Genomic DNA, 23889 nt, shown 5'->3' on the forward strand with positions numbered 1-23889 from the left:
CAGCGGCAGTTTCAGGTCGGTTTGCAGGCGCTATTTTTTAGCGGTATAGCGCCTACAAAACGACCCAGTGTGAAAGGGGGCTAAGTGGTTAAAGGTTTTAGTGCTGCACTTTTTACCTTTATTACCACTTTGTGAGGGAATTTTCTCCAGAGCTTAGTGACTGAGGGGAATCTCCTCCGACTTCCATCATCCAGTCATGGGCAAGCAAAAAATTACTTTTTTTTTTAAGAAAAAAATTCTTACGGTTTTGGGTGTTCTTTACAAAGTGAAATTTCCTCACATTCACTAAACTGAGGGGAAATGTCTTTGCAAAGTGCAACTTCCCTTGCAGCCTATTTGTCTTTAATCAAACTCCATCCTGAGCTGTATAGTCCGGTATATGATTATGTATATACAGTATTAGGAGGGAGTGCTGTGTGTGAGGGACCTCAGGAGGGTCTCTCTATCTCCCTCACACACGACGCTCCCGGTAGTTCGGATGCTCCCGCCATCCATTGATAATACAGGAGCGGTGAGGTGACCGCTGTGACTGATGTGTGAGGGGAGGAGGAGGACAGGAGGGATCCGGGGGAGGGGGCGGGGAGCTCGGCCACACACTGTCCTCTGTCTCTCTAAGCCCCATACACAGCAGACACACACAGGGACATGGCTGGACCGGAGGACTCGGGACCTGTATAGTGCCAGAGGAAGAAGCTTCCAGTGTCCTCCCTCACCCAGCACCATGATAGACGTGTCCATCCCCTCCATAGGACACCAGGTGATGAAGGCAGACAAGACCCGGACGGTATGTAATCTCCTCCATCCTCAGTGACTGTGTGTAGACTTTGTACATTGTGTAATGTGTGAGGAAGGTCAGTGTGTAGCACACATACACAGCACAATACAATACAATGTCTGGGGCTCATTCACATCTGTGTGTTCAGGGAGTGCGTCAAAAACTTCACGCCACTCATGTGGTGCCAATCATTTTCAAGGCTCCATTCACACCTGAGCATATCAGAAACACACATTCTGCACGCTTTTCTGAAATGCCCCCCAAAAAATGCGTATTTGGATGCCATTCATTCTTAATGGCACCCCACCTGTGGTTCAAAAACGCACCAAAGTCGGCTCCAAAAAAAAGGGGTACAGGAGCGACTTTGGCCAGTTTTTGGAGCAGGGGGGAAGCTCATTCAAGTGAATGGCGCTACTCCAAAAAAACGCACAAAAAGCATGCAGAGGAGCATTGATGGGAATGGAGCCTAATGGCATCCCCAAACGCAGACAGCTTTTGCGCACAGCAAAATGCATGTTAAGAAAATGCACAATGATGAACATTCAAAAGGTGTGGGAGCTTCTTTGTCCTGCGGAGGGCACACTATTCAGCAGTTTTGTACTGTGATATATACTGTATTCTTGTATCAGTATTAAATAAGGTTCAAGAGAGAATTGAGCGCTTATAGAAGGTAGCCTGTCATTGTGTGTGTGTGTGCGTGCACATGTGTGCTCATCGCCTCATAATGACCTTGTGTTATACATTTTTAAAATGTGTGACTGTCATTTAGATCTCTTTCACACTGAGGCAGTTTTCAGGTGTTTTAGCGCTAAAAATAGCGCCTGAAAACTGCCTGTCATGCCTCCCCAGTGTGAAAGCCTGAGTGCTTTCACACTGGGGCAGTGTGCTTGCGGGACAGAAAAAAGTTCTGCAAGCAGCAACTTTGGGGCAGTGTAGGAGCGCTGTACACAGCGCTCCTACACTGCCCCTGCCCATTGGAATGAATGGGCGGTGCTTCCGAAGCGCCTGAAAAGCGCTCCGGAAGCGCCGCAACATGGGCGCTTTTAACCCCTTCTTAACCCCTTCTTGTGGTATAAAATCGCCCTGCTAGCGGCTGAAAAGCACGCTTAAACAGCAGTAAAGCGCAGCTAAAACTAGCAATGCTTTACCGCTACCCCCCCCCCCCCACACGCACTAGTGTGAAAGCAGCCTTATAGAAATAAATTATCCAGTTTGCAGCCTTTGGCAAGCTCAATTTATGTCTCATCCTTCTCTGCAGGACATTTTCACTCCATGACGAAGGACTTGCTAACCTTTCTAAAGCCTGGTACACACCTGTCATTTTTTTTTGTTCAACCCAGCACGGCTAAACGGAAAAAAAATCTGACGGCTCAGGAGGAGCCACTGTACTAACAATTCAATGTTAGTACAGCAATCTCCCTTAGTGTTCTCTTGTGTTATGACAGGGGGACGGCCCCCATGCCAGAACACTCCGGTCACCACTCTCAGCCATTGGCTGACAGCACTTATCGGGAGCCGATCAGCAGACCTTTTTCAGTCATGCCCCTTCGACAGAAGCGACTGACTCCAGTACACACGGGCCATATGTTGGCCGGTTTCTATTGAACCGGCCGATGCTGTCCGACATTTGGCCCGTGTGTATGAGGCTTAAAGCGTTTGTTACCCTAAAGAAAAAAAATGGATGCTGTTCCCTTAAAGCATGTTATACTGCTCAGTGCTTGTGCTGTGTAATTTGTCCCCTCTCTAAAATTACCTGGCTGATCCTGCCTGGTTCTGCCCCTCCCCCCTGTAAACTGACCACGGTTTATAATGGCTGCAGAGCCCTGACACCGTGGTCAGTTTACGTGCCTCCATCATCGACAGCTTTGCTCTCCCCCTCCCCTCCCTGCCTGTCAGCTTGTGACAGTGAAACCCCCCCCCCCCCCCCCCTCCTGCTGCTAAAATCACTTTTACATTTTTATACAGTCCTCTCTGTTTCCTAATGCTATGTGCCCCTGTGTGTATGTTTTATTAAAAAAAATGATGTCTATACCTTATTTCAGAGTGCCTCTTGGTGCTCACGTGATCGGCAGGCTCTCTCCTCCAGACTGACGTCAGCAGAGGATTCTCGGCCCCTTGCGCTGTAGCTGTCAGATTGAGAGAGGAGCGAAGTGGCCGGTCACGTGATCGCCGAGAGGAGCTCTGGAATAAGGTATAGATGGCATTTTTTAAATAAAGCACACACACAGGGGCACATAGCATTAGGAAACAGAGAAGATTGTATGAAGAGGACAGAGTGGCTTAACAACCAATTTAAGTGTTAATCTGGCCATACAGGGTTAGCATTTTGTTTTAACGTTCGTACGGAAATTCTGACAGGTCAACGGAGCATGTAATAGTATCATCAGTGAGTGACTCAAAAAAAGTAGTTAGAAAGCCCTTACAATTTTCTTTTGGCTACCGTGCTAATGGTTTGAATGTTAATGATCAACATTAGGATGCATGGAAGGGATGTACTGTATTGTCTTTGACTCTACCACCTACACCATATATCAGCCGTTCTCAACTAGGATTCCTCTAGGGGTGGCTAGGGGTTTCTTGACCAATGGCTAACTGATCTTCCATCTAATGGTGCCTGCATAGTCCCGGGTCCTGTGTCACTTGCATGACTGCAAGGGTGTCATTCTGGCCACTCCTGTAAGAGGGCCATTCTTCCCACTTACCACCACCAATACATTTTCCCAATAACCCTCAATAAGCTAATGTTACTAGGGTTTGCCTGAGACTTCAAAATTATTTCAAGGGCTCCTTTGGGGTAAGAAGAGTGAGAAAGGCTGCCCTTTATAAAACAAACAAATGTTCATGACAGGGAATTAAAGTTCTACTTCTGGCTCAAACTTCACCTTGCACCTGCACATTATATGTATGATTTTTTCCTGAATGGAATACACATTTCCATCCTTCCCTTTGATTTTTTCTCATTACTGTGATCAATAATGGCTGTTGATTTATCCCCATTAGAAGATCCAACAAATGTTTAAAAAATTACCTTTTCCAAACAAAATTCCAGCGGTGTCAGGCAAGTGTTAAGCCCCATACACACGATCAGAATATTCTACACAAAGTGCCGCTTTCAAATCGATCGTACGATAATCTGATCATTAGTACACAGCTGTCGTCTGAAATTATCGGAAGGGACAAACACGAAAATATTTCTTGTACGATACCAAATCATACGATTTTTGTTTACATAGTACAGTTTTCGTCTGAAGATACAATACAAATACATTACAACACATTACATCACTTTCATTTTTTTATTCTGTTGTATGAGAATTTTCATACTTTAGTAACCTGTTCATTTTCGATATAGAGATTAGCATCTAAAAAAAAAAAATGGATGATCATTCGTCCGATAATCTCATAGTGTGTACTAGGCTTTAATGTAGCTTTTAAAACATATTTCAGCATAGCTGTTCAGAAGAGCGATCATTCAGCAAATCGGCACTGATAAAGAATTATCTGCAAAGCACAACAACCCCTAAAAAAACATATTGCTCTGTGTCTACTGGATCTACAGATGATACCGTTTTAAGACGTTATTAAAGGTTCATCAGATGCCAAGTTTAGAATTGAGTTTTTGTAAATATTAGACCTGAAGTACCCTGGGCCCCCCAAGGTCTAAATCCAGCCCTGATATGAACATTAGTCATTGCTTTTTATGTATGATTCTTGTACTGTTTTCATATTAAATGAGCCCAAATTGTTTACTTGATTTCAGTTGACTAAATAAACAAATCACTTTACCTTGTAAAACATAATACATATAACAGGGAGAATTAGGAGCTTCAGGCTGGCCAGCTAGGGATAAGAGTTCTGAGACTGCAAGCTGTTTTTCTTTCCTTTGTATTTAATTCATATTTTTGGGGTTGAACTTCATAGACGTGTGTTTTTGTCAGCGAAGCTAACTATGTAACAGAGATGGTCAGATGTCTCGGAGATAATAATGGGAAGTGAGACATTTCAATGAATGACGCGTCAGTCTCCAGGACCTGCTGTGATCATCTTTCTAATTCAAACATGCAGAGAAAGCTTTGTTCTCTTTTCTTCACAGAGAACAAATAGCTATCAGTGGGAAAATGCAGTATGTTTGAGCAATTGTGGCTGATTAAGATTTGGAAGTGCTCAGCCTGGTTTCGCCGATCATGCTCAAATCGTTTGGCTTGGTTGTTTCATCAGGATATGTATAAGAATAAATTATTCGTACATTTACTAGCACGGTTGTCATGGAATATGTATAGGCTCTTGGTGCAAAATACCTTGCTACCTTAGGCCCCTTGCACACTAGGTGCTTAAAAAGAGGAACTGTAGTCCGCTCACATAATTTGTAATAAAAACATCTTTGCCATTCTGAAGCTTCCCGCCAAACACTTTGCATATTATTTTATATATACTGTGATTCTGTACTTGCCAAAAGTGCTGCAGAAATCTCCCTCCACTGAGTCTGGCTGCAATCATTTTAACTGTGGGCAGCTGAAGCTGCCTGTTCACTTCCTGGATTTACACAGAATCACAGAGGCACACCTCCAGCTCTGCAGCTTTCATTGGCCCTCTTATGACTTATCCCCCCTCCCTTCCTGGCAAACTCTCACAGGAGTGAGAGAGCTGTGCATGATGTCATAAGCCTAGTTTTTTTTCCAGACAAGAAACAGGAAGTAGGCTGATATAAGGTATTTACTGGCAGAAAAAAAAAATGTTTTACTATCCAAAGTTAAAACTACAAGGGCAGAGGATTTAATAGATGGAAAGATGAAAAAATTACTGAAGTTCCGCTTTAAAGTGATTGTAAAGTCTTGTTTTTCTTTTTTTCTATAAAAATAACAAACATGTTATAATCACCCGCTCTGTACAGTGGATTTGCACAGAGCAGCCCAGATCTTCCTATTCTTAGGTCCCTCTTCTGTGCTCCTGGCCCCTTCCTCCTGTTGAGTGCCCCCGCAGCAAGCAGCTTGCTATGGGGCACCCGAGCCGAGTCACAGCTCCGTATGTCCATTCAGAGACAGAGCCGTGACCCAGCCCCACCCCCTCTCTCTCTTGATTGGCTAACTGACTTTGATTGACAGCAGTGGGAGCCAATGGTGCCACGGCTGTTTCTCAGCTAATCAGGAGGGAGAGTCTCGGATAGCCGAGACACTCATGGACATCGCTGGACAGAGATGGGGCTCAGGTAAGTATTAGGGGGGCCGAGGGAGGCTGCTGCACACAGAAGGTTTTTTATCTTAACCACTTCCGGACCAGCTCACACCGATATACGTCGGCACTTTGAAGAGGGATATTGTTGTTATGGCAGCAGCTAGCTACCGTAACCCTGGTATCCTCTTCTTCAGTTAGCGGTTCGGTTTCAGATAAAAGTGGTCTCTGCAGTGGATTTGCCGCAAAATGACTGCTATTGGCAGCGGCGCTTACCGGAGCCGTCGGTAGTGGCGGAGGCGATCGGATCTTCTCCCTGGCTTGGTATGGAGACGAGTGAGGGGAAGATGGCCCCCACCGGTCTCCATACCATTGCAGGGCGGAAGCGACGTCAAAACGTCACTTCCGCCCATAGGTCTTAAAGCAAAATTTTTGTATTTTTTTTTTAATGACATTTCATTTTCTTTGTTTTTTTTATTGCATTTTAGTGTAAATATGAGATCTGAGGTCTTTTTGACCCCAGATATCATATTTAAGAGGTCCTGTCATGCTTTTTTCTATTACAAAGGATGTTTACATTCCTTGTAATAGGAATAAAAGTGACACAATTTTTTTTTAAAGAACAGTGTAAAAAAATAAAATAAAAGGTAAAATAAACAAGAAAGAAAAAAAAAATTTTGAAACGCGCCCGTCCCACCGAGCTCGCGTGCAGAAGTGAACGCATACGTGAGCAGCGCCCCCATATGAAAACGGTGTTCAAACCACACATGTGAGGTATCACCGCGATCGGTAGAGCGAGAGCAATAATTCTAGCCCTAGACCTCCTCTGCAACTCTAAACATGCAACCTGTAGAATTTTTTAAACGTAGCCTATGGAGGTTTTTAAGGGTAAAAGTTTGTCGCCATTCCGCGAGCGGGTGCAATTTTAAAGCGTGACATGTTGGGTATCAATTTACTCTGCTTAACATTATCTTTCACAATATAAAAAAAGTGGGCTAACTTTACTGTTGTCTTATTTTTTAATTCAAAAGTGTATTGCTTCCAAAAAAAGTGCGCTTGGAAGACTGCTGCGCAAATACAGTGTGACAGAAAGTATTGCAACGATCACCATTCTATTCTCTAGGGTGTTGGAAAAATATATATATAATGTTTGGGGGTTCTAAGTAATCAAAATCTCAGAATGAGGCTCTGTCCTTAAGTGGTTAATGCATGCATTAAGATGAAAAACCTTCTGAATTTACCCCCCTTTTAAGTCTAGTACACACTATTCGTTTTTTCATTCAACCCAGTGGGCTGAACGAAAAAAAACTGAAGAGCTTGGGAGGAGACCCTGTACTAACTATCTGATGTTAGTACAGTGATCTCCATCGCTGATATATTGTGTTCTGACAGGGTTCTGACAACCCCCCAGCAGAACACACCGGTCATTGGCTGAGAGCGCCGATCGGCAGACATTTTTTTGGTCATGCCCCTTCGACAGAAGCTGGACGTTCGGCCAGCTTCTGTCGGACCAGCTGCCGTACACACGGGCTGAATGTCGGCAGGTTACTATTGAACCAGCCAATACTGCCTGATATTCTGCCCGTGCGTACCGATCTTTAGTCTGTGTCCATCTGATGCCAGTGTTTTAGTGCAGTGGTCGCCAACCTTTTGGACCTCACGGATCACTCACATTTGTGAATCCCGCGGACCACTAACATGAATTTTACATGCCTTATACACACAATGCTCCGACTCTCTGCCCCCTCCTTTTGGATCACAGTGCTGCCTTTTACACACAATGCTCCGCCCCCCCCCCCCCCCCCCCCCGCACTCTGCCTTACACTGCTGTCTTACACAGACTCATCATTGGATCTCATTTCCTTATCCAGCCATCTGCTCAAGCTCCGTGCTCCCTCCCACAGTCTGTGATCAGCACTGCCATTGGAAGTCCCTTCCTTCTTCATTTCCCACTGTCTGCACTACTCCTGGTGCCTCCCTCTGAGTTCACAGGAACCAGAACTGCAGAGGAGGCATCAGGTATCATTTAGAACAACACTGGAAACAATACTGGGCAGTATACATCTGCCACAATGTTGATTTGCGTCGCAACCTCTGGGGATTACCGAAGTTTTCTTGAGGACCACTGGTTGGCGACCGCTGTTTTAGTGCGCCCAAGAGGCATATATGTAGAGTCCAGCCCCACTGCCTGCAGTCTGTCAAAGTCCATGACAGGCCCGTATATGATGTGGCTGGATGGGGCTGAACGCTGTATTCAGTGTTTAGTGTGTTGCATACAGGGTTAATTTCAGGGGTTCATTCCAGGATGACTAGAAGCTCAGAGGGCAATAAATCTACACTTCTAAGGCTGGCCATAGACTATTTTTTTCTGCTGCCTGATTGAAAAAAAAAAAAAAGAATGGATTCCCCCATCCGCACAAGCAAGGTGGTTGGAGGAATCCTCCCCACTGGTATATTGTATTAAATTCTGACAGCGGGACTCCTCCACCCTCAGAATACACTGATTGGCTGCAGCCGCTGATCAACAGAAGTTTTCCAACATTCCTGTTCAACAGACAGAACTGTTCAGCTGATCAACTTCTGTCAAGGGCGAACAACCATACATGAATCGAAATTCAGCCGGTCCCTGCTGAACCGGCCAAATTTCGATCCATGTATGGTCAGCTTAAAGTGGTTGTAAACCCTCAAGGTTTTTCACCTTAATGCATTAAGGTGAAAAACCTTCTGTGCTGCAGCACCCCCCTCCCCCCCAGAGCTCCCCTTTTACTTACCTGAGCCTGATTTTTCCAGCGACGGGGACGAGTACACCAGCTCCAGCCGGTATCTTGGGTAATCATTGGATAGATTGATAGCAGCAGGAGCCATTGGCTCCCACTGCTGTAAATCAAATCCAATGATGTGGGAGCCAGGGGGCAGGGCCGAGTCCTGCTGTCTGTCAATAGATGCAGCAGCAGGACACAGGAGCTCGCCCGCACGATCGCCCCCAGGGAAAGTGCTTCTCTGTGGGGACACTCGACGTGGGGAGGAGCCAGGAGCACCACTAGGGGACCCCAGAAGAAGAGGATCGGGGCCGCTCTCTCTGCAAAACGCTTGCACAGAGGAGGTAAGCATGACATGTTTGTTATTAAAAAAAAAGAGAGACTTTAAAACTCAAGACAGCTAAACAATTTCTCCTTACTGCACAGCCTGCAACTGCAATCCGTGAGGAAGGCCCCACTCTTCCTGATTGGAAATGTCACAGGGGGTATACCCACCCCTTCCACCCCCATGCCCTTTAGTAGCCATCTGGTATGGCTATTGTTCTGCTACTGCTTAGTGTCCATTCACTCTTCTAGCCAATCATGTTTAAACAATGAGGAAAAAACCCTTCAGAGATTCCCTAGGGAACAGTGGTGATCAGTCAAGAAATTTGAGCCGATCCCCTCCCCACTTCCCCAGGGATGACTGCTTAGAAGGGCTTTAGGTACCAGTAGGTATAATAATAAAAAAATAAATAAAAGTGTTGTTTCTTTAGTCTTCAAGAGGGAATCAACAAAAAGAGTGCTAAATGGTCTTCTTTCCGTCTGAAACAATTTATTGCTGATAAAATTACGACAAGCGGAAGATGAATGGTTACCAATGCAATTCAGGGGCCAACCAATCCTCCTTTGTCTTGGCTAAGATTAGTGATGACAAAACTTTCTACAAACCTCTATATAAGAACTCCTAGAAACATGCTCTATGTCAAGTAGAGAGCTTTAGTCACAGTGGAGGTGTGTTTAAAATCACTTATGGGCAGACAAACGGACAGTAAACTGTAAGTAACATATTTCAGCAATAACATGTAGGGATCAGTAGGGCAGTCATCATATAAATCAGTCTATCTTGGTTTTTCCTTTCTCTGAGGCTGGTGGTGATGCATTTTTTTGATGCTGAAAGCAGACGAGTTATCTGATTCTTTGATGTCAGCAGATTTACTTCCATGAGCTTGAATGCAGCAACACAGGGAGATGGGAAAGACGTGCCAGATCAATTCCTGTGACTCAGATCAGACATAGGCTGGTAAAATAGCTTAGTCTAAAACTTTTTCGATCCTCAGACATACTTAAATTATTTCAGTTCAACAGACCTCTTGGCAGCAAATTACTGATACATAATATGTAGATTGTTGCAGTGAACACACTTTATCATGCCGTGAACATACCATGAATATCTTTGGATGCTCAGATGCTGAAAAGCATGTAAGTTCCCTCAGCCATGTGTACATTTCATTCATGTGACAGGAAATGAGCTGCAGCTGAACTCATGACAACAAATTTGTGAAAATGATAAATGACAAAAGTAGAATTGTCAGCAACCCTTGAGGCTGCATTCACACCTGAGCGTTTCCAAGTTGCACGTTTGGCTGCGTTTTTGATGCAATTTTGTTCAGGTCACCAATGTAAAAGACAGAAAAACACCTGTAATCTGCCCCAAAGAAGCCCATGTTCTTTTTTGAGCTTAAGGTGTTTTTCAGGCATTTTGCTTCAGCTGACAAAACACTCAGATGTGAACAGGTGCCATTAAAATAAATGGGATTTTGCTTGTTGGGCGTTTTTTGGGCGTTTTACAAGCATTTTATGAGCTGAAAATGCTCAGGTGTGAATGCAGCCTCAAATCTCTAATGCAGATGAAAGCTAATTCCTGATTGGCTGGTATAGGGAGCTACACTTATATACATTAATGACTTTTCTTTCAGTCGTCATTCATTTTTTTTATTCATATTACTTTTACTTTACTATGATGATGCCCTATTTTTCACGAGAAAGAAAAGAAACAAACTATGTGATCATTTAACTAACCTCTTAAATGATGATTCCAATATAACATGTCACACACATTAATCATCACCCTACAATGGGGTAGAAATAGTTTTGGTTAAAAAATAAAGTTACATTTAACCATTTACCCCCTAACCCCCTTCATGACCAGGCCATTGTTTACGATGCAGCACTGCGTTACTTTAAGGGTCGGTTCACACTGGGGCGACTTGGGATCCGACTTGTACGCCCTCAAGTCGCCTCAAGTCGCCCCAGAAATAGATTCAATGGGAGTGAACGCTAGCGTCTTAATAGACACTACTGAAGTCGCTCCGACTTCAGAGCGTACTCCCTGTACTACTTTGATCCGACTTGGTAGGCGACCTGTACCATAGAAATCAATGGAAGTCGCCTCCAAGTTGGATCTCTCTGTAAAGTCAAGCGACTTTGCAGGGAAAACCCCTCCCTCCCCCCCTTCCTCCCAGAGAGCTGATTGCCCTGTGATTGGCCACAGCCGAAGTCGCCTGTCATGGAGGCGACTTCAAGTCGCCTTGTAATTTGCTGAAGTCGCGCTGAAGCCGCGTTGAAGTCGCGGTACAAAGTCGCGCTGAAGTCGTGTTGCCCCAGTGTGAATCGAGCCTAACTGATAATTACGCAGTCGTGCGACATTGTACCTAAATTAAATTTATGACCTTTTTTTCCAACAAAAAGAGCTTTCTTTTGGTGGTATTTGATCACCACTGCGCTTTTTTATGTTTTGTGCTGTAAACAAAAAAAGACCTACAATTTTGAAAAAAAACCCAATATTTTCTACTTTTGCTATAAAACACATCCAATAAAAAAAAAAAAAATGAAAAAATCTTTAATTTCTTTATAAATTTAGACTAATATGTATTCTGCTACATATTTTCGGTTAAAAAAAAAAATCCCAATAAGTTATGCTATAGCGTCTACAAACTATGGGATATATTTATGAAATTTATAGCGGGACTGCGATATTGTGGCAGATAATTGGACACTAACTGACACTTTGCGGGAACCAGTGACACTAATACAGTGATCAGTGCTAAAAAATATGCACTGTGACTGTACTAATGACACAGGCTGGGAAGGGGTTTAACATCTAGGGCGTTTAGGTTAACTGTGTGCCCAGCCAGTGTTTATGTGTACTGTAGGTGCTGCTTTTACTAGGGGAAGTAATTGATACTAGTCCCTGCTTTTCAGGAACACAGAATCCATCCCTTCCCCCTGTCAGAACGGTGATCTGCCTTGTTTACATAGGAAGATCCCCATTCTGTGTAGTTTACCGATGATCGCCGGGTGCCGGAAAACATCAAGTGCCCGGCACCTGCAGATCGGCTTCTGCTGTGAATTATCACAGCAGAAGCGGGCTGTTGCTGGCATGCACACCCCTTACAGGCGGAAGTGCAGGCTCATGTGTATATACATGATCCTGTGCAGAGCTGCCACCCTGTAGCATTAAAGCTGCAATTGGGCAGTCAGCAAGTGGTTAAAGAATATGTAAACCCAACATATCATGTTTCAGATATGTGTGCTGTACTATGTACTGGTATGAAAGAGTATCCTGTTCTCTTTGTGTTGACTTCACTTCATGTGAAATCTCTGGTGATCCTGCCAGTCCCTCTGCTTTACTAATAAAAAAAACTGACCATACTGGGCGTGAGAGCACAGCATGGTCAGTTCTGTTTCTCCTCCCCCCAGCTCTTATGCAGCTGAGAATAGAAGAAATGTAATTACTTATAAAACAGGTAGTTATAATAATGTTTATATCCATACACAATTGTTTTGTCTTCCAATTCTATTTTAAACTGAATGTGTTGTTTTACAATGTGAGGGGTTACATATACTTTACAACATATTAGGTTATTTATACAGTATCTCACAAAAGTGAGCACTCCCCTCACATTTTTCTAAATATTTTATTCTATCTTTTCATGTGACAACACTGAAGAAATGACACTTTGCTACAATGTACAGTAGTGAGTGTACAGCTTGTATAACAGTGTAAATTTGCTGTCCCCTCAAAATAACTCAACACACAGCCATTAATGTCTAAACCACTGGCAACAAAAGTGAGTACACCCCTAAGTGAAAATGTCCAAATTGGGCCTAAAGTGTCAATATTTTGTGTGGCCACCATTATTTTCCAGCACTGCCATTACCCTCTTGGGTATGAAGTTCACCAGAGCTTCACAGGTTGCCACTGGAGTCCTCTTCCATTCCTCCATGATGATATCACAGAGCTGGTGGATGTTAGAGACCTTGAGCTCCTCCATCTTCCATTTGAGGATGCCCCACAGATGCTTAATAGGGTTTAGGTCTGGAGACATGCTTGGCCAGTCCATCACCTTTACCCTTCTTTAGCAAGGCATTGGTCATCTTGGAGGTGTGTTTGGGGTCATTTTCATTTTTTTATTAAAATACTGCCCTACGGCCCAGTCTCCGAAGGGAGGGGATCATGCTCTGCTTCAGTATGTCACAGTACATGTTGGCATTCATGGTTCCTTCAATGAACTGTAGCTCCCCAGTGCCAGCAGCACTCATGCAGCCCCAGACCATGACACTCCCACCACTATGCTTGACTGTAGGCAAGACACACTTGTCTTTGTACTCCTCAACTGGTTGCCGCCACACACGCTTGACACCATCTGAACCAAATAAGTTTATCTTGGTCTCATCAGACCACAGGACATGGTTCCAGTAATCCATGTCCTTAGTCTGCGTGTTTTCAGCAAAATGTTTTTCGGGCTTTCTTGTGCATCATCTTTAGAAGAGGCTTCCTTCTGGGATGGCAGCAAAGCAGACCAATTTGATGCAGTGTGCGGCGTATGGTCTGAGCACTGACAGGCTGACCCCCCACCCCTTCAACCTCTGCGGCAATGATGGCAGCATTCATACGTCTGTTTCCCAAAGACAACCTTTGGATATGATGCTGAGCACGTGCACTCAACTTCTTTGGTCGACCATGGCGAGGCCTGTTCTGAGTGGAACCTGTCCAGTTAAACCGCTGTATGGTCTTAGCCACCATGCTGCAGCTCAGTTTCAGGGGCTTGGCAATCTTCTTATAGCCTAGGCCATCTTTATGTAGATTCTTTTTTTCAGATCCTCAGAGTTCTTTGCCATGAGGTGCCATGTTGAACTAAGTATAACATATAATTCTGTGCTGCCCAAAGGGATAAGCAGCTAACACGGCCAGTAGGATATGTACACAAATAAGAAAAACGAAAAAGTATAGCGCTTAAGTGTAGCCTAGTGTAGCCCTGCCATGTTGAACTTCCAGTGACCAGTATGCGAGAGTGAGAGCGATAAAACCAAATCTAACTCACCTGCTTTCCATTCACACCTGAGACCTTGTAACACTAATGAGTCAAATAACACCGGAGAGGGAAAATTACTAATTGGGCCCAATTTGGACATTTTCATTTAGGGGTGTACTCACTTTTGTTGCCAGCGATTTAGACATTAATGGCTGTGTGTTAAGTTATTTTGGGGGACAGCAAATTTACACTGTTATACAAGCTGTACACTCACTGCTTTACATTGGAGCAAAGTGTCATTTCTTCAGTGTTGTCACATGAAAAGATATAATACATTTTTTACAAAAATCTGAGGGGTGTACTCACTTTTGTGAGATATTGTATATCCAGAGATACCAGATAACTTTGCCAATATAGCCTATTACGTCTGCCCTTTTCCATTGTCCTGTGGGGGCTGTTTTCATAGCTCCGGGGCAGTGTAAAGATTGCTCTGTTTACATACAACTTGTCTACATCTGGATTGTAACTGCAGACATCAAGTGAGAACAGTGAAGACATCTGCTTCACAGTCCTGTTTGACTTGATTTTTTCACTGCCAGAAGCCATACACCAGGATTTCTGTGCTGTACTCATGTAGTCCACAAGGGAAACAGATCAAAAACTGCTCGCAGCAAACACTCTGCACAATTATAGTTTCAGAAAGCAAATGTCTCTAGACCAGGGCTGAGAACAAGGACTAGGACTAGAACTAGGGATCCCTCTCTAGGCTCAGCCGTTCTCAACCAGGGTTCTGTGGAATCCTAGGGTTCTTCTAGAGGTTCTTAGGGGTTCCTTGAGCAATAAAAACTTTATGACTCTCAGAGAAGTAACCACTGACGTCATGATCTTTTTAGCTATCTGTAATGGGGTGGAATTTCTTACTACTAACCACAAACGTGTGGCACATTCCTCCCACTGAACACCAATGTAAGGAACGTTCTTCCCACTGAACATCACACTTATGAGCTGTAGATATAGTGATTCTTAGCAGGGGTTCCCTGAAACCAGGAAGTTATTTCAGTAATAACAAGGCTTAAAAATGCTGCACTAGATCCTGGCAAGAAATCATATACCTTGGGCAATGCATGCTAAACAGACCTAAGCTTCATTCACATAGGCTTTAGAAGGGACACTTGGTACGTGCTTGAACACCTGCCATGCTTCCTCCATATTTGTTAGGTCTGAAAGACTGTACTGAGATAGACATTTGTCAGGTATTTCAACACCTTATTCACAATGCGAGTCACACAATACCATTGATTCTGATTCTTTCTATTTGCTCTTTTCTCCCGAGAAGACAGTTTAGTGCAGACTGCCCAGAGACTGCATAACATGGGTGCTGAATGTTCTTATGCATGGGCAGACAAACCACTTGTAAAGACTGCATCTGTATAATGGTCTTTTTGGACTGGAAAGTGACTATGTTACAGTGCCTTGAAAAAGTATTCATACCACTTGAAATTTTCCACATTTTTTCATGTTACAACCAAAAACATAAATGTATTTTATTGGGATATGATATGATAGACCAACACAAAGTGGCACATAATTGTGTAGTGGAAGGAAAATGATAAATGGTCCTCAACATTTTTTACAAATAAATATCTGAAAAGTGTGGTGTGCATTTGTATTCAGCCCCCTTTACTCTGATACCCCTAACTAAAATCTAGTGAAGCCAGTTGCCTTCAGAAGTCACCTAATTGGTAAATAGAGTCCAGCTGTTTTGTGAAGCCCTCAGAGGTTTGTTAGAGAACCTTAGTTAAGGCCAAGAAACACACCAGACAGGTCAGGGATAAAGTTGTGGAGAAGTTTAAAGCAGAGTTCGGTTATAAAAAATATCCCAAGCTTTGAACATCTCACAGAGCACTGTTCAATCCATCATTCGAAAATGGAAAGAATATGGCACAACTGCAAACCTCCCAAGACATGGCCGTCCACCTAAAGTGACAGGTGGGGCAAGGAGAGCATTAATCAGAGAAGCAGCCAAGAGGCCCATGGTAACTCTGAAGGAGCTGCTGAGATCCACAGCTCAGGTGGGGGAATCTGTCCACAGGACAACTATTAGTCATCCACATGCACTCCTCTGGCCGTTATGGAAGAGTGGCAAGAAGAAAGCCATTGGGTGTAAAAAGTGTAGCGCTAATATACAAAAGGGATATAACTAATGAAAGAATGCCCTCCTATAAAAGGGTGGGTACATATAAAAAGTGCGTAAAGGATTAATTTAGTGAAAATATTAACTTATACCAAGATAAACCATGCTACATAAACAACATCATATGTGCAAAAATAAAAAATGAAAAACTGATTGGATCAGTGAATGTTAACCAAGTGCACAAACATAATCATACCACGGCAAATATTACATATGAAAACTAAAATTGGCACATGTATTAAATTAAATAAATAAATGAGTAAGTCCAAGAGTGCTAAACATGTGTTCACACGGCGTAGTTATTTCAGAGGACTGTAATCTCAAATGAACCACCACCAATAAACAAGGGGAGGCTTACCAGATATCGATGACCTGGAGAGGCTTACGCCTCCCAAGTCATATAGGCTTGTAAGTCAAATGACTTGATGGATACACCGGACTGGGCTCACACAACAGACCTTGAGTCAAAACGCTGACTTAACACAGACGTTAAGGGTCATCAGATTTGAAAAGATAATATTCAAGTAGGTTAAAAGCTCGGTGTTAGATCAACCCAAGAACTGAACTGAACTCATGTGAGGATGAAGAAAGTGGGAGAGGGGGTCCCCATCACATTCCCGGCCCGGAGCTGAGGCAAGAAACCCAAACCAAATCAGGGGGTCAGCTAGGTGTCAGGTCAGGTCATCACAATGCACTTCAATCCTTCCTCTTGAGAGAGACACCACATCATTGGTTTCACATTGTTTTTCACACATGCAAGATTGGCGCGGATTGTTATTAGACCATCTATCCTCCTCTGACAGTCAGTGTTGATGGGGGAATCCCTCCCGCTGTGCTATTATGTTCTGACAGTGGGAGATTTCCCTGCTGTCAGAATGCAATGATTACTTCTGCTGGTTATAGCCGGGAGAAGTAACCATATGAAAAACACCCAACAGGCTGATTGTACTGAAGTTGAGCAATAGATCAACCATAGATGGATCGATATTCAGACAGTTCCTGCTGAACCGGACAAATTTCTGTCTATGGCCGGCTTTAGGGCCAGTTCACACTTAAGAAATGCAGTCCGGATGCGTTCCAGATGCTTTTCTGCATGTGCGTTTTTGACGCATTTTTGATGCAGTCCAGTGCATTTTCCCCCCTCTTTTTTCTTACCCTTAAATAAGGACATGTGTGTTCCAGGGTGTTTTTGGTGCCTTTAGGTGCATTTATTATGTGTTTTACAGCGTTCCAGTACAGTCCAGTGCAGGAAAAATGCAGCATGTTCTACTTTTTTTTTCTGGAACTGGAACGCACTGGAACTGCAAGCACTGGTGTGAACTATGCCATTGAAAACCATATAACCTACTTTTCATGCGTTTTTGATGCAGAATAAAAACGCATTGGACTGCATGTGGTGTGAACTGGCAGCAAGAAAAGAGGATGAGCAAATCATAACCAAGGAAGCGGAGCCTGATAATGAAACAAGGAAGAGTGTTCGTTCTCCAAATATACGAGTGACAACGCCGGAAAATATAACCACGATGCTGCCAAGCACTAAAAATGCACATGTACTGTACATTGTGTGTAATAGAATTTATTATGAGGGAAAAAATAGGCAAGCAACAAGATCATTCATCTGGGAAAAAAACAACAGCTCTACAAACTCATTTCCTGGGAATAATTGTGAACATTTTTATGTACAAACTATCGTTCATAGATGGCTTTTTTTTTTTACAGAGCACAGTCAATAGTTTTGGATAGCCTAATAGCTGAGCCGATATGATGACATTTAATGGATAGCCAATCTGGGAATTTTGTACGACAAGTGTCTTGGGCACGGTTTACACAAGTATATCAAGTGGACACCTCTTTGTAATCTTTTCCTGGAGAGGGTCTTTGTGCCTGCCAAAAAAAAACATTGGGTAGTCAGAAAATATAAATAGAGATCTCTGGCTAACCCAGCGCCAGAGTATCAGTTTTAGTCATAGACAAAGGAGCTAATTTGTTGGAACTAAAAAGTATTTTGTTTCCAGCAACAAAAGACATGTCTCATTTTCATGGTAGGTTAGAGAATATTTGGGAGTTACAGGCAATACCTCTACTCTTCAGAAAGCATCCCTACAGAGCGACGATCCCATTGCTGTGCCAGAACAATAGCAGTGCTCAATGAATAGCTGTAATGATTAATCCGAGAACGGCTACTAGCAATTTTCAGTAGTCAGACCAGTGAAAGCTGTGTGATTGGTTGCAGCACATCATGCTAGTTTGTACCTTGTTATTAAATTAGACCCATGGTTTGCTCTGGACTTTTGCCATAACCACCAAGTAGTTAAGTAGCAGCATTTGTGGGAATTGTAAGTACATATATAAAAACAAACAATGTCCCCCTGTCCAGCTAGTTAAATACAGATAGCTAGCGTCAGTCTATGGAGAGTGTCAGTCTATAAAATCTCTCTAATAGTTCACTGATCCTCATTTGCCATACCTTGTATGTAAATAGTTATTATTATTATTATTATTATAAAGGTTTTTTATAGCTCCAACAGTTTTTATGTATTTTTAAAAAAATCTGGTGGGGTTTTACATAGTTACATAGTCAGGTTGAAAAAACAGACACATGTTCTGCTAGTTCAACTAATAGAAAAGGGGAGAGAGAAAAAAGAAAACCTCCATATACACATTTCTATACCCAAAGTTTTAACCCGGCTTTAAGAAGGTGCTGTATGTGTTATGCTGGAATTGGGTGTGGAGCTCATTTAGCTCAAAGCCAGTAATAGAGAAAACTCTTGTTAACAATTGTCACATGACGTGACCTAAGGCAGAGATCAGATGTCAGAAGCAGTCACCTTAGTGGGTAGGTTTACTAAATGATACTTTTAGCTACCTTGTCACATCCTAGCAGTACTGCGTGTTTTAAGTTTTTGCACAGTCTGGAAAAAGCTAAGTATGTTAAGCTAGTGTTGCACTTCTTAATTTGTGATACACAAGTTTTTACAGAATTTTGGCTTGATCAACTTTAAGCACTGCATTTTTAAAGTAATTGTTTGGCAACCAACATCAGTTCTAGAATCAAGGTCAGTGTACAACCAAAGTTTTCAGCTCTAGTAATCGACACTGTGTAAGTGAACAGGGCCTTAATCTTCAAAGGCCACAAATAATTCTGTTCCTTTTATATGATAAAGCACAACATACGCATGATGCAGAAATGCTTGTCTGCATTGAGCCATTAGTTCAGTGCAAAACCTTTTCTCTTTACTGCACAGAACAAGTGACTTGATGTTACATGGGAATGTACAATGGTGTCGTGGAATGTGGCTTGGATGGGTTTGTACATGTTTTATTCAGCCTGTGGTCTTCACTAGGAGCAGCTGGTGTCAGCAGTTCTGTGGTCAGCTCACTCTCATACATGTTGAATTATAAGCAATAAACATAATACTGTCGTTTTCTTACTATTACTGTAATTCTTTGCCAGGTCTTCAAAATCGATGTTTTATTCAATGGCCGCCGACATTCTTTGGATCGACGTTACAGCGAATTCCATGCACTCCATAAACTGGTAACTGACCATTTTTTAGTTATGGATAGATAGAATAGGGACTAGAAATGCTATGTACTTCCACCTCATACAAAAGCATCAGGGGGAAAAAAGAAGAAGCACCACCCTAAAAAGTGGTTACTTAGCGGGACTAATTCGACATGTATCAAGACTGAGTAAAAAAGTATTAAGGTTTATTTGAATCAGTATATAAATTCATCATGTGTACGTGTCAAGAAAATAGTGTTACAAAATGACAGCCATCACCACCCTGGAGACAATGTTGTCTAAGATTAATACAATGATTAAAAAACATCACAAGTGGCCACAAGGGCTGGCTGATCAGGATGCGAATACTTCACTAAACCTGTCAGTCCCTCTAAGCTCCCCCTTAAAAATATGCACCTTATTCAAAGTACTGACTCCACTCTTTTTTTAAGAGGGAGCTTAGGGGGATTGACAGGTTTAGCGAAGTATTCGCATCCTGATCAGCCAGTCCTACATGTGGCCACTTGTGACGTTTTTTAATCATTGTATTAGTCTTAGACATTGTCTCTGGGGTGTTGATAGCTGTCATTTTGTAACACTATTTTTTTGATACGTATACATAACAAATTTTATTTTGATTGAAATAAACTTTAATTCTTTTTTACTCAGTCTGGATACATGCTGCATTAATCCCGCTAAGTGACTATTTTTTAGGGTGGGGCTTCCCCCCCCCCCCCCCCCTCCACTGCTTTTGTATATTGTTATTATGATTACATGGAACTACACCTAAGAGGTGTGTTCGGCCACCAGACGATTGCATTATGCATTGCTGTAATATATATATTTTTTAAGGTTGCACTTCCACCCTATACCTTTGTAGGTGCTCTACAAACACCAGTGACTTGAACAAAAAATATGGTGCTCTGGGTTTATCAGTCAGATTCATTCATGCAGTACAGCTTTATCAAACTTTTTACCCCAGGGGAATCCTTGAAATTATTTTTAGGTCTTGGAGAACCCTTGCCTTAAATCAATTCGTAGTCAGTGGGAAAAATGCTCCTTACTTTGATGGCTAGTGGGAAAAATGCTCCCTTTACAATGGTGGCTAGCTGTCCTGGCGGACAGCTAAAAAGACCTTTGGTGTCATGCAGCTGACTCTGCCAAGTGGCATTGACCCTGAAAATATGCAGGCACCATCCAATAAAAGGTCAATCAGCTACAGCTCAAGAAATCCCTAGCAACCTCTGGAGGAACCTCAGGTTTCCACAGAACCCTGATTGAGAAAAGCTGATGAATTAGGTTATATTGTGTGCATTATAACTTTTTTATGCTCTTGTATCAAGAACATTTTTGCATGAGCATGTCCACAGGTGAATAATATACATTATTTTGTATTTGTGCAGTTGAAGAAGACCTGCAAGGTGCCAGATTTTCCATCCAAGCGAGTTCCAAACTGGATGTCTAAGGTCCAAGAGCAGCGGCGGCAAGGACTCGAAGCTTACATACAGGTGGGTAGACTTCCCACTGCCTCCTCAATTTTAAATTTGTGGCTTTTTATTTCCTCCATTTAATGCAACACCTCCTCCATGTTCTTTCTTAGCAGCTTATCATTCACACCATTATGGCACAATTCAGTTTAACTACACTTGTTAGCTGCTAACCACACCCTGTACTGTTACCCATCCAGTGGGGGAGCTGCAGCTAAGTTCTGCTCTTCGAGTCTGGAAACAGTCACCTCCCAATAGGATCTGGTGCTTAGAGAACTTAAAACTCCAATAAAAGTCTTGCCTAAGAGCACACACAGTAAGGAGTCTGGTACTAGCTTTGTTGGCCTGTAAAGCCCAGTCTGTACCCCTCTCTGATTAAGTTTTACTTTGTTACCTGTTGTCTGGCTTTTCCTGACTTCATGATTAAAGTGGAATTCCACCCAAAAATGAAACTTCCGCTTTAAGTGCAGGTTACATTTGGCATGTCATTTTTTTGGGGGAGAGGAGTGGATACCCTCTTTTTAGAGGCATTCAGCTCCCACTTCCTCCCAGGACTACGCGGCACCGGAAGGAAGATCACCTCTCCCCCCTTCCTCCCTGCAATCTTCTGGGACACGTCACAGGTCCCAGAAGATTGCTCGGCCATTCACAGCACGCAGTTGGTGGCTTCACAGTCGGGCGCCCACTGTAAGAATGCCGGCGCCTCGGAGAGAAGGGGGAGGAGTGGGGCTTCGTACGCCCGCATCGCTGGACAGTGGCACAGGTGAGTGTCCAATTATTAAAAGTCAGCAGCTATACTTTTTGTAGCTGCTGATTTTTAATTTTATTTTTTTTCGGCAGAGCTCCGCTTTAAGCTCCACCCACTGCCATCCTCCAGACCAGTGAGAATGCCCTTACTGGCCAATGAGGTAATCTGAACATTGGAATGGCAGCTGCCACGTGTCTGGCTTTACCATTCACTTCATACAATATATTGCTACATTACTACCTACATTACTTGTGGCTCATATCATGTCTTATGGCCAGAAAGAGGAAGAGACCTGGGATGCTCTTACTGTACGGTCTTCTATGTGGAAGAGGCTAATACTGGAAAGGAACTGAAAACAGGGAGCTTAAATACCATTTGGTGTCACTGAAGAAGAACAGAAAATAAATGTTTACATAATTTCTGATAAATGGTTGGAAACACGTTAGCCTTCAGATAATGATGTTCTTAGAAAAAGAAACTCATGTTATGGCATCCTGTGGTACAGCTGTGTGTGTATAAAGAGTTAATACTATCGGGTGGAAAGATGGAATGTTATGCAGAATTCATGATCAGGGTTTGTAGAGAAAGGAAGCTGTTAATGTACATGACAGAATAGCTGTTTGGGTGGGACGAGAGCATGTTATCTACTAACACATATTATATGTTTTCTACACTATCCTATCAAACAGTACTAGCTTGTCTGCACTAGTTAGATACAGGGGAAGATGAAACCTGGGGAAGTTTTTCTTTCTTTAAATTGAATACAGAAAATTCTATTGTGAGGAAATAAGCAGTTTTGGGGTGTGGATTCTTCATAGAGGTGTGGGATAGAGAAGTATAGCATGACATCTTTGTGACGTTAACTTAATGGTTACGCTAAATTTAATTGTGTCAGATTCTACACAGGTTTATCGTTTTTCTTTCAGGGGGTGATCTGGTTCAACAAAGAGGTTCCAAAAGAGTTGTTAGATTTCCTGAAGTTGAAACATTTCCCACAAAGCAAAAAGAACTGCAGCTTTCAGTGAGTACATTTTATGAAGAGATAAGCATGTTAATTCCCAGCACAGGCACTCTTTAGAAGCAATCTTAAATTAGGGACCATTGGTGTAGGCTTGGTGCGGCTGCTCTAAGAAATTTGCAACCACATGCTTTAGATCAGTGGTCGCCAACCAGTGGTTTGTGGTCCACTGATGGTCCATGAGAAAATTTTGGTGGCCCCCAGGGGTTCTGCCGCAAATCAACATTGTGGCGTCCTTACTATCAGCGCACATTGATACCCTATGCCTCCTCTGTAGTTCTGGCTCCTGTGAGGCACCGGGAGTAGTTCAGAGATTGGGAAGTAAAGGAGGGGGACTGCCAACGGCAGCGCTGATAACAGCCTGTGGGGGGGGGGGGGGGAGAGAGTCAGAGCATTGTGTGTATAAGGCATGTAAAATTCATGTTAGTGGTTGGCGGGATTCACAATTGTGAGTTTAGTGGTCCGTAAGGTCTGAAAGGTTGGCAAAAAATAAAAATTGTACGTCTCTCCCATCAACACAGTCAGTGTTGATGGTGGAAATTCCTCCCATGGAGCTATTGTGTTCTCCCTGGGGGGGTACGTGGGAGCTGTCCCAGCCGGGAAAAATCAGATTCACATGGTCTATGGCCAGCTTTAGGCCATTAAAAGAGTCTACCTGGTGGCCATGTGGGCTGTAGTTGGAGTTCTCTGTATAGAGAACCCTGGGATCTGAGACTATGCCAAGAAATCCAAAACACCTGCCATCTTGACTACTAACTAGTTTACCATTGCCATGGGTACACTTTAAGAGTACTGGCCCCTCAAGAAATGTAAAAAAAAGTCCCCAAACACAGTGCTTTTGAATGAGTAAATATTCTGTAGGTACAACATACTCTTTAAATACAGTATAGTGGCATTGCATGTAGCATTGAATTATATATTTATATGTTTATGCAAT

The 23889-nt window shown here is 42.9% G+C and overlaps 1 protein-coding gene across 1 annotated transcript in view; it reads left to right on the forward strand.

Annotated features, from left to right (window-relative positions):
• Window positions 1-553: 553 nt before the first annotated feature.
• The window catches only part of SNX22 (sorting nexin 22), a 32510-nt gene continuing 9174 nt past the window's right edge, over window positions 554-23889 (forward strand). The window contains exons 1-4 of the mRNA XM_073618967.1: window positions 554-784; window positions 19649-19732; window positions 21103-21207; window positions 22861-22955. Of these exons, the coding sequence (XP_073475068.1) occupies window positions 722-784; window positions 19649-19732; window positions 21103-21207; window positions 22861-22955 (347 nt within the window). The 5' untranslated portion in view covers window positions 554-721. The remainder of the gene's footprint in view (window positions 785-19648; window positions 19733-21102; window positions 21208-22860; window positions 22956-23889) is intronic.

The sequence above is a fragment of the Aquarana catesbeiana genome, linkage group LG03, assembly GCF_042186555.1.
Source record: "Aquarana catesbeiana isolate 2022-GZ linkage group LG03, ASM4218655v1, whole genome shotgun sequence".
Classification (NCBI taxonomy): Eukaryota; Metazoa; Chordata; class Amphibia; order Anura; family Ranidae; genus Aquarana; species Aquarana catesbeiana.